We start from the raw sequence: 15,811 nt of genomic DNA on the forward strand, positions 1-15,811 counted from the left end.
GCCGTTGTTGAGGGTTTCCAAAAGGTAGACCCAAAATTGAATCCTGAATATGTAAAGAATAATAACATAACATACCTTAAATGGGAGGAAAAATAAAATAACCAGAACAGCAATGTTCTGGCAAAATGAAATTGCTAAAGGAGAAAAGATGACCACAGTGGGCAAGGGACTGGGGTGTAGAAAGAGTCTTCTAAACAAAAAGAACATGGTTTTAGAATTTTAGAATTTTTAAACTGAGTAGATGGACTGAAAGAGAACAATCACAAAAACCAAGTTAGTGATCTGAATTGCAAGGGTGACAAGATCATTCGCTTTGCAGAAGACAGTCTTTCAAACAAATGATGGTGGGGAAATTGTTCATCCACAAGCAAAAGAATGAAATTGGACTGTCATACCATAAACAAAAATTAACTCAAAATGGATTAAAGACATAAATGCAAGAGCTAAAACTCTTAGAAGAAGGCAAAGGGAAGACCTTCATGAGAGTGACTTTGGCAGTAATTTCTTGGCTGTGATGCTGAAGGCACAGGCAACAAAAATAAACTGAACTTCATCAAAGTTAAAACATTTTATGCATCAAAGGACACTATCACAAGCGTGAAAAGGCAACCTACAGAATGAAAGAAAATATTTGCAAATCATATGTCTGATAAAGGATTAATATCCAAAATACATAAGAACTCCTGTAACTCAGTGACCAAAAAAAAAAAAAAACCCTGTTCAAAAATTGGCGGAGGAGGAGTTCCCGTCCTGGCTCAGCAGGTTAAGACCTGAACTAGGGAAGTTCCCGTTGTGGCGCAGCAATAACGACCAGGAACCATGAGGTTGCAGGTCTGATCCCTGGCCTCGCTCAGTGGGTTAAGGATCCTGAATTGCCGTGGCTGTGGCATAGGCCAGCAGCTGTAGCTCCAATTCGACCCCTAGCCCGGAAACCTCCAAGGCCAGGGACTGAACCCGCCAACATCATGGTTCCTAGTCAGGTTCATTAGCCACTGAGCCATGATGGGAACTCCAACAAAATTTTTAATAAATAATATTAGTATCACAAAATATTGGCTACTTGGCAAGTATGAAACACCCTCCTAAATAAGTCTATGATCAAAAAAACCAAAATCAAAAGTTTTAATAGTGAAGGAAAGCATTTCATTCTAAAACTATACTGAAGTGACTGAATTCAGAAAAATATATTGCCTGAAATATGATTGAAGAAAGACAAAAGTAACTTCATATGTATACTTAGAAATTAGAAAAAAGGAGTTCCCGTCGTGGCTCAGTGGTTAACAAATCCGGATAGGAACCATGAGGTTGCAGGTTTGATCCCTGGCCTTGCTCAGTGGGTTAAAGATCTGGCGTTGCCATGAGCTGTGGTGTAGGTTGCAGACATGGCTCGGATCCCGCATTGCTGTAGCTCAGGTGTAGGCCGGCGGCTACAGCTCCGATTCGACCCCTAGCCTGAGAACCTCCATATGCCACGGAAGCGTCCCTAGAAAAGGCAAAAAGACCAAAAAAAAAAAAAAAAAAAAAAAAAAAGAAATTAGAAAAAAAAAATGAAATTTAAGAGTAGGAAATAATAAAGCTGAAATTCTTGAAATGGATTTTATTTTTTTTCCATCATAGCTAGTTTACAGTGTTCTGTCAGTTTTCTACTGTACAGCATGGTGATCCAGCTACACATACATGTATACATTCTTTTTTCTCACATTATCATGCTCCATTATATGTGATTAGACATAGTTCCCAGTGCTATATAGCAGGATCTCATTGTTAATCCATTCCAAAGCCATAGTCTGCATGTATTAACCCCAAGCTCCCCATCCATCCCACCACTCCCGCCCCCTCCTCCTTGGCAACCACAAGTCTGTTCTCCAAGTCCATGAGTTTCTTTTCTTTGGAAAGGTACATTTGTGCTGTATATTAGATTCCAGATATAAGTGATATATGGTATTTGTCTTTCTCTTTCTGACTTACTTTACTCACTATAAGAGTTTCTAGTTCCATGGTGCTGCAAATGGCATTGTTTTGTTACTTTTTATAGCTGAGTACTATTCCATTGTGTATATATACCACATCTTCTGTCAATGGACATTTGGGCTGTTTCCATGTCTTGGCTATTGTGAATAGTGCTGCAATGAACATGCGGGTGCATGTGTCTTTTTCAAGGAAAGTTTTGTCCAGATATGTGCCCAAGAGTGGGATTGCTGAGTCATATGATAGTTCTATGTATAGTTTTCTAAGGTACCTCCATACTGTTCTCCACAGTGGATGTACCAACTTACATTCCCACCAACAGTGCAAGAGGGTTCCCTTTTCTCCACACCCCCTCCACCATTTGTTGTGGACTTATGAATGATGGCCATTCTGACTGGTGTTAGGTGGCATTTCATGATAGTTTTGATTTGTATTTCTCTAATAATCAGGGATATTGAGCATTTTTTCATGTGCTTGCTGGCCATCTGTATATCTTCCTTAGAGAAATGTCTGTGCAGGTCTTTTGCCCATTTTTCCATTGGGTTGTTGGCTTTTTTGCTGCTGAGTTGTATATGTTGCTTGTATATTTTAGAGATTAAGCCCTTGTCAGTTGCATCACTTGAAACTATTTTCTCCCATTCTGTAAGTTGTCTTTTTGGGTTTTTTGGGGTTTTTTTGTTTTTGAAAGGGATTTTAAAAATAATACATCTAAAAGGCTGGTTCTTATTTTTAAAAATTAAAATTAGGAGTTCCCCTGGTGGCTCAGTGGTAACAAACCCAATTGGGATCCATGAGTACATGGGTTCAATCCCTGGCCTCGCTCAGTGGGTTAAGGATCCAGTGTTGCCATGAGCTGTGGTGTAGGCTGGCAGCTGCAGCTCCAATTCGACCCCTAGCCTGGGAACTTCCAGATCCCAAGGGTGCAGCCCTAAAAAAAGGAGGGGAGGGGCAAAAAAATTAAAATTAAAATCTTTTGTAGTTCCCATCGTGGCTCAGTGGAAACAAATCTGACTAGTATCCATGAGGATGAAGATTCGATCCCTGGCCTTACTCAGTGGGTCAAGGATCTGGCGTTGCTGTAAGCTGTGGTGTAGGTCGCAGACGCGGCTTGGATCCCAGGTTGCTGTGGCTCTGGTGTAGGCCAACGGCTACAGCTTTGATTGACCCCTAGCATGGAAACCTCCGTGTGGCATGGGTGTGGCCCTGGAAAAGACAAAAAGACAAAATAAAATAAAATAAAATTGAACTATTTCTATTGACTTTAGGGATTTTCATAATTTTCTTTTAGGAAAACTAGATACAGAGAAGTGTATGTACTATAAATATTCTTGTGGATTTAACAATGCCCTAAACCTGGAGTTCCCATTGTGGCTCAGCGATAATGAACCTGACTAGTATCCATGAGGACGAAGGTTTGATCTCTGGCCTGCCTCAGTGGGTTAAGGATCCAGTGTTGCCGTGAGCTGTGGTATAGGTCGCAGATGCTGCTCAGATCTGGTATGGCTGTGATTGTGGTGTAGACCAGCAGCTGCAGCTCTACTTTGACCCCTAGCCTGGGAACTTCCATATACTGTTGGTGTGGCCCTTAAAAAATAAAAAATAGCAATGCCCTAAACCTTGACCCTATTTATATACGCATGTGTAGTTGTATATGATTCTGTGAACATCAAAGAATATATGTCAGGGGTTTTTTTGCGTTTTTTTTTTTTTGCCATTTCTTGGGCTGCTCCTGCGGCATATGGAGGCTCCCAGGCTAGGAGTCTAATTGGAGCTGCAGCCACCGGCCTATGCCAGAGCCACAGCAATGCAGGATCCGAGCTGCATCTGCAACCTACACCACAGCTCATGGCAACTCCAGATCCTTAACCCACTGAGCAAGGCCAGGGATCCAACCCACGACTTCATGGTTCCTAGTCATATTTGTTAACCACTGAGCCAGGACAGGAACTCCTGTCAGGTTGTTAGTGTTGATTAAATTGGAAAAAGAGTAAGCCCTCCTCTAAAAATAGGTATTTTTTAATTTTGTCCATGTTGAAACAGCAGTGTTAAACTGTCCCGGTTATATAAAATGTAAGTGCTTACGAGTATATATGCATAAAGAGATACTTGAAAGTAAGACCATTGGCTTCTTTAGCACCAGGGGGTACCATTCACATCTCGGTCTGTAGAAACAGTGTCCCCTGGAGTGTGCAGTGTGGCAGCCCTGCATGAAAGGATGATTGTGAAGATTGACACGATTGTCTCAGGGTATGATGTATATGATTAGATGCAAACTATTGCATTTGGAGTGGATAAGCAATGAGATCCTGCTGTATAGCACTGGGAACTATATCTAGTCACTTGTGATGGAACATGATGGAGGATAATGTGAGAAAAAGAATATATATAGTTGTGACTGGGTCACTTTGTTCTACAGTAGAAAATTGACAGAACACTGTAAACCAGCTATGATGGAAAAATGAAAATCATTTTTAAAAATGTATATGATCATAAAAATAAAGATCTTTTTACAGTAGTGAATAGGAAATGCATGTTTTTCCATAGTAACATTTTACCATTAGTGACAACCAGTCTGCTGAACCAAAAAGAACCTGGATCAAGATGTGGGAAACCTGGGTTTTGAGTTTGAACTAAATAGCCTAATCCTGCTAAGCTTCACTTTGCTTATCTGGTAAATGGAGATCTTACTCTCAGCCCTGTCCACCTCTCAGAGCCTTTGGAATAATCAAATGAGATAATGGATATAAAAACACTTTTTAGTAAATTAGACATTTAATCATGAGGATTATTATTCCCTAGGGGAGATGGTGAGCCTCTTAGAATAGGAACTACAGTTAATTCACCTAACAACTATCTTGCTCAGTAAAAATTTGTCAAATGATTATTTATATGTAGTGACTGGGTTTCTTCAAGGTAAGGTAGTAGAAGTGCTTTGCTTATAAATATTATAGATACTTGCAGGGCCTTCCAGCTACTTAGAGGTATGAAGCTTGGACATTTTTGATTTTTGTTATTAGATCGATGAGGTCCTAAGACAGGAGGACAAAGCCGAAGCCATGTCTGGCCATATTGATCAGTTTCTGATAGCCACGTTCATGCAGCTACGACTCATCTACAACACACATATGGCAGATGAGAAGCTGGAGAAGGATGAGATCATCAAGTTGTACAGCTGTATCATTGGCAACATGATCTCGGTAAGGACACCGCCGTAGACCGCGAGCTTCCTTTCAGCCTCCTTGCCCTGGTTCTAAAGCCTCATTCGCTTCAGTTGTTCAGTGAGTCCTTTGTCATTGTGGCATTTTACATACAAGCTATTGACTACTTCCATTGGAGGCTGGGCAACACTCCAGCTTACCTTTATCGTAAGGACACTTTAAAACAACGTGAAATTCTGCCTCCTGCCAGTTTGTCTCTGCAGCAGCATGGGTTCAATGCCTGACGCAGCAAAGTAGGTTAAGGCATTGCCACAGCTGTGGCATAGATCACAGCTGCAGCTCAGATTTGATCCCTGGCCTGGGGATTTCATATGTCACAGGTGGGGCAAAAACAAAAACTTCTGTAGGAGTTCCCTGGTGGCTTAGTGGTTAAGAATCCAAGTTGTCACTGCTGTGGTGCAGGTTTGATCCCTGGCCTGGGAACTTCTGCATGTCACAGTCACAGCCAAAAAAGAAAAAGAAAAAAAAAAAATAATAAAGGAACTAATGTTGGTCATCACCATGTCTCAGGTGTTCCAACCTGAGACAGGAGCCAAAACGAGTTAATGACTGTAAGCCAGCTGGTAGCATTGTATTCTGTGTCCATGTCAAACACTGAATGATATGGGAGCTCCCACTGTGGCACAATGAGATTGGAGGTGTCTTGGGAGCACTGGGACACAGGTTCAATCCCCAGCCCAGCACAGAGGTTAAAGCGTTGCCACACCATCAGCTTAGGTTGGGACTATGGCTTGGATCTGACCCCTGGCACGGGAACTCCATATGCGTCAGGGGCAGTCAAAAAAAAAAAAAGACTGAGTGATGTGATTTCAAAAAAAAAAAAAAAGGAGTTCCCTTGTGGCACAGTGGGTTGGGGGTCCAGCATTGTCACTGCAGCAGTTCAAGTTGCTGCTGTGGTCCAGGTTTTATCCCTGGCCCATATTATAGGTGTGGCCAAAAAAAAAAAAAAAAAAAAACTTTTATAACAGGAAGGAAGCCCACCAACTAATTTTGGCTATCACTGGAGGTATAGGAGAGTATAGTGATTTTTACTTTTTCTTAATACTCTGAATTTTTATAAATATAATTGTTTACTGGCACACGCCACCTATGTTTATCTTCTTTGCTCTGTACAGTGAGCTTTCTCTTTCTCTAACGCAACTCTGATTGGATAGCTGTTTCAGATAGAAAGCCTCGCCCGGGAGGCCTCCACCGGCGTCCTGAAAGACCTGATGCATGGCCTCATCACCTTAATGCTGGATTCTCGAATTGAAGATCTGGAGGAAGGGCAACAGGTGATCCGCTCTGTGAACCTCTTGGTGGTGAAAGTTCTGGAGAAGTCAGACCAGACCAACATCCTGAGGTACATCTGTACTCAGCATTAGAGCCTGGAGCAGCGTCTTTTTTGTCGCCCCATAGAAACCAGAAGACATTAAATCAGTTGTATGCACATATTTACCTAATAAGTTGATTTATTACTCTTCTCTTAAGAATCAAAGGTGTTCCAACCTGAGACCACAGCTAAAACTAGTTAATAACTCGATAAGCCAGCCAATATCGTGAGTTTTCTAGGATACACAGTAGAGTTTGTCAACTACACTCCTTTTGTCTTGTATTTCACATACATTTCTATCTTTCGCAGCTACTGGAGGCAATGAACAATAGTGACAGGCTTTACCATTTACCAACTGGTGACTCACAAAGCTTAAATGATGTTTATTCTCTTAATAACTGAGTGTCAAGTAATCAAAGACAGTTTCTGATCCATGACCCTCAATCTAAAAGATGGGTAGAGAATATTTACAGTCGGCCTTTCAATTACTGATTCTGATTAGGATGCAGGTTTAAAACTTACTCATGCTGTTGTGTTGGGTTTGTTTTCCAGCGCCCTACTCGTTTTGCTCCAAGACAGCCTGCTAGCAACAGCCAGTTCTCCCAAATTCTCAGAGCTTGTTATGAAGGTGAAGTTGCAATAATTTGATCTCTTTTCTTTCAAAGTGTGAGGAAAGAAGAGTTGGAACTAAGACATAGACTCAAGTCAACCAAGGCACCCCTAAAAAGTACAGTTGCTCTCCATTTTTCCCTTCCTCCAGTTTTTACCCCTAGCTCAGACCTAAAAAATTCCTGGCCTCAAACAGTGAAAAGGAAGAGCTATTTTGTACGTATCTCACCAGTTCTCCTAAAATCAAAAGGCAAGGAGTTTGACAAAGCATATTTCATTTCTTCCTGGGGAAAAAATATATGTAGATTTAAGATGTTTGGGTCATTTTGATGGAAGACTCCAAATGAACATAACATTATAATACTATTGTTACACTGCAATAGTCTGAAATATTTTGTCTCCTCAGTTTAGATTTGATTGGGTAAAATGAACTACTCTACCCTCAAGTGCCAAACAAACCCAAGACAGAACTTCCATGTTTTCTCAACATTTAAGGTCCCATCTCTACAGAGGAGGAAGGAGGAACAGAGATGGTCAGATGAATGACTTGTCATACTTGAGCCAGTGACATGGTTGAAGTGAATAAAATTGCTCACGTTTAGCGACTAAATGTGAAAGAAAGAATGTGCCACATTCATATCCTTGATCATCTTTTAGAAGTGATCCCAGAAGTTGGGGAAATGAGTAGTGACAGAAATTATCCTCATTCTTCAGTGACTGCTTCTGACTTTTGTTTCTTTTTTCAATAGTGTCTCTGGAGAATGGTTCGACTACTCCCTGATACCATCAACAGCATTAATCTGGACAGAATTCTTCTGGATATACACATTTTCATGAAGGTCTTCCCCAAAGAGAAACTAAAGCAATGCAAGAGTGAATTTCCCATAAGGACCCTAAAAACACTGCTGCACACGTTATGCAAATTAAAGGGGCCCAAGGTGAGTAAGAGCTGCCATCGTTCCCGAGGGAGCTTGAGAGAAGGTCATGGGTATGGCGCCGCTGTCACTGAACATGCCCATGTCTCCCTCAGATCCTAGACCACCTAACGATGATCGACAACAAGAACGAGTCGGAGCTGGAGGCCCACCTCTGCCGGATGATGAAGCACAGTATGGACCAGACCGGGAGCAAGTCTGATAAGGAAACGGAAAAGGGAGCATCTCGAATCGTGAGTGTCTTGACCTGAAAGATTGAGGGGAGTGGCTTTGTCAAAGGGATACGCCAGCAGAGCCTTCTAGGGCCTGAGGGAAAGGTCCAGGATTGGCCCAGTCACCTTGAAGTTGTCAAATAGACACTATAACCATATACACGCCTTTTGTCCCTAAGACAGGTTTCTGTGTCTGTGTCTAAGGCACAGGTCCCTGGATGAGTCCACTGAGCTCTGTTTAATTAGGGAAGGATGGGCCAGGTCCTTCCTCGCAGAGTTTAGTTGAAAACCTGAGAGTATTAGTGGTTCTGCTGCAGCCCCTGCAACGCTGGTGCTTCTGTTACCTGCAGGAACATACCAGGAAGGTCTGGATTTTGCGATACTTTGTTCTCATCCATCCACTAGTTCCTAGTAACTCACGTCTAACCAGTCATTCCTTCCTTGTGTCTTTAGGATGAAAAATCATCAAAGGCTAAGGTGAATGATTTCTTAGCTGAGATTTTTAAGAAGATTGGCTCTAAAGAGAACACTAAAGAGGTGAGAGGGAAAGGGTTGACCCAGAGAGGGGTCTGCTTTGTGGAAAAGGGTCCCTAACATTCATCCCCTTCTCTTCCTTTTTGTTAACCAGGGCCTGGCCGAATTATACGAATATAAGAAGAAATATTCAGATGCTGACATTGAACCATTTCTGAAAAATTCCTCACAGTTCTTCCAGAGCTATGTTGAGAGGGGCCTTCGGGTGATTGAGATGGAGAGAGAGGGCAAAGGCCGTATTCCCACTTCAACAGGTATGGTGTCCTCTACTAGCTCCCGGCCTCGGGACCTGAGGTGTGTTTTGGTTTTGTTTTGTTGGTTATAGGTTTTTTGGTTTTGGGGGTGTTTTTTTGGTTTTTTTTGTTTGTTTGTTTTGGTCTTTTTAGGGCCACACCTGGGGCATATCGAGGTTCCCGGGCTAGGGGTCTAATCCGAGCTGTAGCCGCCGGCCTACACCAGAGCCGCAGCAACGCCAGATCGTTAACCCACTGAGCAAGGCCAGGGATCGAACCTGTATCCTCATGGATACTAGTCGGATTCGTTTCCACTGTGCCACGACGGGACCTCCAGGACCTGAGGATTCGATGGGTTTACATTTACATCCACGCCCCTCAGTCCTTCTCAGTCACCAGTGATGCTCACGTTGCTGCAGACAGCGTTCAGCTCTGTTACCTGCCTCAGCCTGTCGTCAGTGTTTGGCAACAGCGCTCTCTCTGCCCTTGGAGCAGTTTCTCCCCCGGCTCTCACCTCTCTGTGCTCTCAAGGTTTCCCCCTCCCTCACTGACCGATTCTTCCTCTCCCTGAATTCCTAACATTGGCGTCCCCCGGCGTTCAGTCCAGGATTATCACTTCTTTCTTACTCTCATCCCCTTAACTAATTTGTCTGGTCTCCTCACTTTAAATACCATCTCTATGCGGGGATCAGCTCAGGCCTCCTTCCTGATCCCCGCTGATAGATGCGTCACATCTCCGGGGGGTTTCTAGGAGATTATAAACTCAACATGCCAGACCAAGCTCCTCAAAGCCCCTCCAAAACCTGCTCCATGTGCATCCTTCTCCATCTCACCGGCCAGCAACTTCGTCCTTCCAGTTTGCTCAGACCCTCGGCTTCTGACTCTTCTCTTCCTCTCTGTCGGAAGTTCTTTGGCTCTACGTGCGACACATAAGCAGAATCCTCCCACACGCCTCATCTTCACTGCCACCGCCCTGGTCTGAACCGCATCACAGCACCATCCTGTCCCATCTCCCCGCTGCCACGCTCCCCTCGCTCTAGTCATTTCCACACGTAGCATCGAAACAAAGCTCCTCGTTTTCCAAAGGCTCTTTCACTCAGCAAAGCCAAAAAACCTTACAAGTAAGGTCTGTGAGGTCCTACACGATGTGGCCGCTGAGACCTCTAGTACCTCCTCGGTCCTGCTCCTTCCCCGGACTTCCACTCCCCTCAGCCCCACCAGCCCCTTGCTGCCGTGGGAGGCCCCAGGCACACCCCTTAGGCCTTCGCACTGGCGGAGTCTCCTGTGCGGAGTGCTCTTCTCCAGGACAGTCGTGTCCCTCACATCTTTGTCACTCGCCACTGTTTCAGTGAGACCTGATTTCAAACTTGCAACCCACTCTTCACCCCCCAAAGTACTTACCTCCTCCTAACATACGATACAATGTTTATTAATTGTTTGAGGTCTATCTCTGCTAGAATTTAAAATCCACAAGGGTAAAGGTTTTTGTCTCTTTTGTTGCCTGGCACTTAGTAGGTATTTGTTGGATGATGGGAACAAATGCTTCTCCTGATGTTAAGCTGAACTATTACTGTCCCCACAATGAAAAGCTGATGCTGGAGAATTCCTGTTCACAGGATCTAGAGACAAAAGGAAGACTTAAGAGGTGTCAGTTACAGAAAATAGCTGTTAAGAGCCTTAAACCAAAAAAAGACCCACCTGCCGAAGTTCCCTGTCAGCATGCAGAAGAGCCTGCACGCTGGTCCTGCATTTAGTTCTTTCCGAGTTCAGTTTAGCTCACCTGCTCTTAAGCTCTAAAATATGTTTGCCTGTGAAACGCTGTTCCTCTGTGGTTTTCAGATCAATTATATTCACTCACCATGTAACTTTCTAGGCCGCAGCTTCAGTTGTGTTCCCTTAAGTCATTTCTTGGTGGTGGTGGTGGTGGTTTTAACACCTTAAATCACCCTTCTCCGGGACCTGGCGTCTTTTTCTTAGAGCACAGTGAGCGCAGCGTGCAGGGGCCGTGGGTGGACACATCATGGTTGAGCTGATCAGGGTGGAGCCTCCTTTTCTCTTTCCAGAGTCCTTTCTGGCGACGATGGACAAGCACGTGCCCCACTGCTTACCGGACGCCTTGAAGTGTTCAGACACCCTACTGCCGCCTTTTACATTACTCTTCATTTTCACCCTCTCAGGGTGTTCTCATCTGTACATTAAAGGGTTCCTTTTTCCCCCAGAATATCTCGTTTCATTTTTCTTTTTACTGTAAGAGTTTTTCTTCCCAGAGCTTTATCTTTGGGCTTCTGTAATGCCTCTTCATTGATACCATATTGGATATTTTAAATGCCTGCATTTTGTGATTATTCCTTCTCAGAAATATAGAATCGTGATTATTTTTGTTGGTTTGGTTTGGTTTTCCCCTCTCCTGCCAAAATACTGATCTCAGGTGCTCCATTTCCTATCCCTTCTTTGTTGGACACCTCAGTTCCCCCTTCTTCATGAATACACAGTAGCTTCAAGCTCCTTGCTGTCCTCCCCCATTTGAACAAGAGCATCCCCTGCTCCAGACCTAGTCTCTTTTTTTTTTTTTTTTAATCTTTTTGTCCTTTTAGGGCCACACCCACGGCATACGGAGGTTCCCAGGCTAGAGGTCTAATCGGAGCTGTAGCCACTGGCCTACGCCAGAGCCACAGCAATGCCAGATCTGAGCTGCATCTGCGACCTACACCACAGCTCACGGCAACACTGGATCCTTAACCCACTGAGCAAGGCCAGGGATCAAACACGCCACCTCATGGCTCCTAGTCAGATTCGTTTCTGCTGCGCCACAATGGGAACCCCCTAGTCTAATTCTCACAGACATTTAAAGTCCTTAGGTTCAGAGTTCCTTTACGGCGCAGTGGGTTAAGGATCCAGCATTGCTACTGCAGCGGTGTGGATCCCTGTTGAGGCTCGGGTTCAGTACCTGGCCTGGCCCGGGGATTTTCATATGCCGCAGGTGTGGCAAAAAAAAAAAACAAAACTCTTTTTTTAAGTTCTTAGATTCTTCACACGGGCACTTACTGTACACTCAGGAGTAGCTCCTGCTTCGGGGGGTTGCCCAGGTCCGCCATGGAAGTCATTGGGTTGCCCCTCATGCCCCAGGATGTAGATGGTGGCCCAGCCTAACTCCATTGCTCCCTGTGTCAGCAGTGGAAGTTCTCATTAAGCGTTTCTCGGGTGTTTGAGAGCACCCTTTATCATCATCCCCACATGGATTCTTGTCGGCTTTTTAGTTTTCAAGTACAGTGGTGATATGCAAGCCCCAGGTTGTCCCCTTTGGTAGCAGATCAACGAGGGCAGTTTGGGATGGGGGTAGATCTGAATATTCCCTTCTACCTTTGCTCCTTAGGCATCTCCCCTCAGATGGAGGTCACGTGTGTGCCCCCTCCCACAAGCACGGTGTCCTCCATAGGTAACACAAACGGCGAGGAGGTGGGACCATCCGTCTACCTGGAGAGGCTCAAAATCCTCCGACAGCGATGTGGTCTGGACAATACGAAGGTACGGCTCCTCCGCTGCTGTGGGGCCGGGCGGGCAGGGGCGGGCCGGTGGGGGAGCCGCCCAGCCTTGGCGCGCGTTGGTCCAGCGCCGCATCCCGACGCGCCTGGACAATGTCTCTTCTCTCGACAGCAGGATGACCGGCCTCCGCTGACCTCTTTGCTCTCCAAACCAGCAGTTCCTCCCGTTGCCTCCTCCACAGACATGCTGCACAGCAAACTCTCTCAGCTCCGGGAGTCACGGGAGCAGCACCAGCACTCAGACCTGGATTCCAACCAGACTCACCCTTCAGGAACCATGACCACATCCTCCTCCTCCACAGCTAACATCGATGACTTGAAAAAAAGACTGGAGAGAATAAAGAGCAGTCGCAAATGAAGCCGCCCCACTTCCCTGGCCCCTGCCGCTTTAGTTTACTAAACTAGGAGTCCTCATAGGTTAAGCGGCCTTGGCAGGCCTAGTGTACACAAACTGGGTGTATGTATCATACCGTGGACCTGGGGGAGGAGTCGTTGTGGCACAAGCATTTGCACATCTCTGCTTCTCTCCGCCAGCATCCTGCCTCTAGAAGACTGTCTGTGTCTTAGTTTAGTGTACAGACCTGTAAACAGCTGCCCTCCGCTCAGCTCTGACTAGTTTCCATTTCCTTTTTTGTTCTGTTTTTAATTGCTCATTTGTAAAGTTGTCCTAATCTTTCCTAGCTTTTAACTCTTAGAAACTCTTTACTAGTTTTCCTTTGAGTTTGTGAGCTCTTCTTGTAGCCCAGAAGGGTCGCTGTATTCTGTATGAACGCATGGCATGATACAACTAATTTAAGAGTCTTTTATAAATAAAGTTTGCATTAACTATAACGGCCTCCCAAGATGCTCCATGTTGGGGAGTGTTGGGCAGCTCAGAGCCACCTGTTCTTGGGACCCGCTGGGGATTCAGCCAGTTAGAGAAAGTTTCGTAATTGCTCCTTAAAGGGGTGAACATGTTCTTGGCTCACAGACTTGACCCTTTCACTCCCTTGGAATAAGAGGAACTCACCTCTCCTGCTTTCCACATGCAGCCCCTCAAGGAGCAAAGAAATCTCCTTGGTCTCTCTTTTGAGACTTTAGTCACAACACGACTTCCGTCCCATCATCACCGCAGATCCAAGGAGATCTTAGACTTCCTACCACTTTGCCGCCCAAATGCATGGGACATTGTGACCAAGGGTTAACTAGGCCTCAGTGGCTGTCACACCACAACTAGATTTGGGGTCATCTGACTAAAGGACTAGGGGAGAGCATAGTGCTTTCCTGTCGGGTTAACGAGTTTCCTTGAATCGAGACTAACAGTTGCTTCACACTCAGTGAAGACTAGAAGGGAACTGAGGACTCACCCCGCAGCACATTCCACAGGCCTTCTTCCACAGAAACCCTCTTCAGTTACCGAGGTTCTGGAATGCTGTTGGACTCAGGTGGGAGAATTTCGGGAAAATCATGAAGTCCCCAAGAGCATTTCTGTTGCTTTTTAGGGCCACACCTGTGGCACGTGGAAGTTCCCGTACTAGGGGGTCAAATCAGAGCTGCAGAGTCACAGCCACAGCAACGCAAGATCTGAGCCGTGACTGCAACCTACACTGCAGCTCAAGGCAACGCTGGATCCACTGAGCAATGCCAGGGACCAAACCCGCATCCTCATGGATACAGTCGGGTTCGTAACCAGCTGAGCCACAATAGGAATGACGCCAGGAATTTTTTTACACCAGCTTTTACTCAACTGGTGTACAAGAAATGAAAGGTTGATGGAAAAGGAATCCTCTATTGATTCTAGTCATGATTTTCAAGTGGTGCCTATGCTGCCTGAAATTAGAAATTAAACCTGCTTGCCTTCATTACAATGGGACTGGAAGTAGGCCTTCACTGAAGGGACCACAGAGGGAGTTCACTGCTGTAGAAAAGATACATAATTCAGGAGTTCCCATCGTGGTGCAGGGAAACAAATCCAACTAGGGATCAGGAGATTGTGGATTCAGTCCCTGGCCTCGCTCAGTGGGTTAAGGATCCAGCGTTGCCGTGAGCTGTGGTGTAGGTGGCAGACGTGGCTCGCATCCTGCGTTGCTGTGGCTCTGGTGTAAGCTGGCAGCTGCAGCTCCAATTTGACCCCCAGCCTGGGAACCTCCATGTGCCGTGGGAGCGGCCCTAGAAAGCAAACAACAACCACCACCTGTCTGACCATTTAAAACTTAAATTCTACATCTTGTTGCCATTTCTTGGACAAACAAATTGCTCAAGTCTGACAACTGCTGTGAGAATAGAAATTCCAGGAAGCAACAACCCCCACCCCTGTGCTACTTCAGGGGCCAGAGGGGGAAGTGGGAAGCGGCAGAGGAACTCTGACCGTGCCGGGCAGTAAGAATGAAAGCGCAAGTGACGTATGGAGAGCTGACCAGGTGCTGGGCGTTTAGCTAAGTACACAAGGCATGTGGCCTCATTTAATCCTCAAAACCTTATTAAGTAAGTAATGCCACCTGTACATCTTATACATACGGGGACCGAGGCTTAGGGAGGTCAAGTGAACCATGGTTACCCCTTTTAAGGCTGGGGTCCTCTACTCTGAACCGCTATCCCACAATCCTCTCAAGTGAAGACACTTAAAATACTGAGCCTTCAGGGGGCATAAATTTGGTATTTTAACAACATGAGGAAGATGTAACTACTCACATCTCACTAGCCTACCCTCCTCCTGTCTCTTCTCTGGTTCCTGGGCAAGCTCTTCACAGCCCTTAAGCAGAGCGGCTGAAAGCATAGGCTTCAGAATCTCCTACATTTCAGGAGTTCCCATTGTGGTTCAGTGGGTTATGAGCCCAACTAGTACCCATTAGGATGTGGGTTCGATCCCTGGACTCACTCTTTGGGTTAAGGATCCCATGTTGCCATGAGCTGTGGTGTAGGTCGCAGATGAGGCTCGGATCTGGCGTGGCTGTGGCTGTGGTGTAGACCGGCGGCTGCAGCTCCTACTTGACCCCTAGCCTGGGAATTTCCACACGCCACAGGTGGGCTCCTACCTCTCAAGTCAGACTTTGACCCTTCATGGCCATGTGACCTTGGACAAGGTACTTCTCCAAGTCTCAGTTTACTACCCTCTGTGAGGATTAAATGAAATAATCCATTAAAGCCCCAAGCCAAGAATATTTTTTCTTGACATTTTGTCTTTTCACCTGTGGCATATGGAGGTTCCCAGGCTAGGGGTCTAATCCGAGCTGTAGCCGCTGGCCTACACCACAGCCACAGCAACATCA

At 45.4% G+C, this 15,811-nt stretch overlaps 1 protein-coding gene across 17 annotated transcripts in view; it reads left to right on the top strand.

The window, feature by feature from the left end:
* Window positions 1–15,811, top strand: part of CKAP5 (cytoskeleton associated protein 5) — a 112,989-nt gene that overhangs the window by 96,295 nt on the left and 883 nt on the right. For 4 of the 17 annotated variants that reach the window (XM_013994362.3, XM_085011195.1, XM_021085232.2 and 1 more), the window contains exons 36-44: window positions 4,986–5,165; window positions 6,341–6,528; window positions 7,051–7,126; window positions 7,857–8,045; window positions 8,138–8,275; window positions 8,708–8,791; window positions 8,883–9,042; window positions 12,395–12,546; window positions 12,676–13,394. The exons of 1 other annotated variant lie outside the window; for it this stretch is intronic. In XM_013994362.3, the coding sequence (XP_013849816.2) occupies window positions 4,986–5,165; window positions 6,341–6,528; window positions 7,051–7,126; window positions 7,857–8,045; window positions 8,138–8,275; window positions 8,708–8,791; window positions 8,883–9,042; window positions 12,395–12,546; window positions 12,676–12,921 (1,413 nt within the window). In that variant the 3' untranslated portion in view covers window positions 12,922–13,394. Of the gene's footprint in view, window positions 1–4,985; window positions 5,166–6,340; window positions 6,529–7,050; window positions 7,127–7,856; window positions 8,046–8,137; window positions 8,276–8,707; window positions 8,792–8,882; window positions 9,083–11,084; window positions 11,399–12,394; window positions 12,547–12,675; window positions 13,395–15,811 lie in introns of those variants that run through there. 12 more of the 17 variants (XM_021085233.2, XM_085011198.1, XM_085011196.1 and 9 more) reach the window with 4 other exon arrangements.

This window comes from Sus scrofa, chromosome 2, assembly GCF_054392235.1.
Source record: "Sus scrofa isolate SSC_HxYL_T2T_F1_AM1 chromosome 2, Sscrofa_HxYL_maternal_Yorkshire_Landrace_v2.0, whole genome shotgun sequence".
NCBI classification, from domain to species: Eukaryota; Metazoa; Chordata; class Mammalia; order Artiodactyla; family Suidae; genus Sus; species Sus scrofa.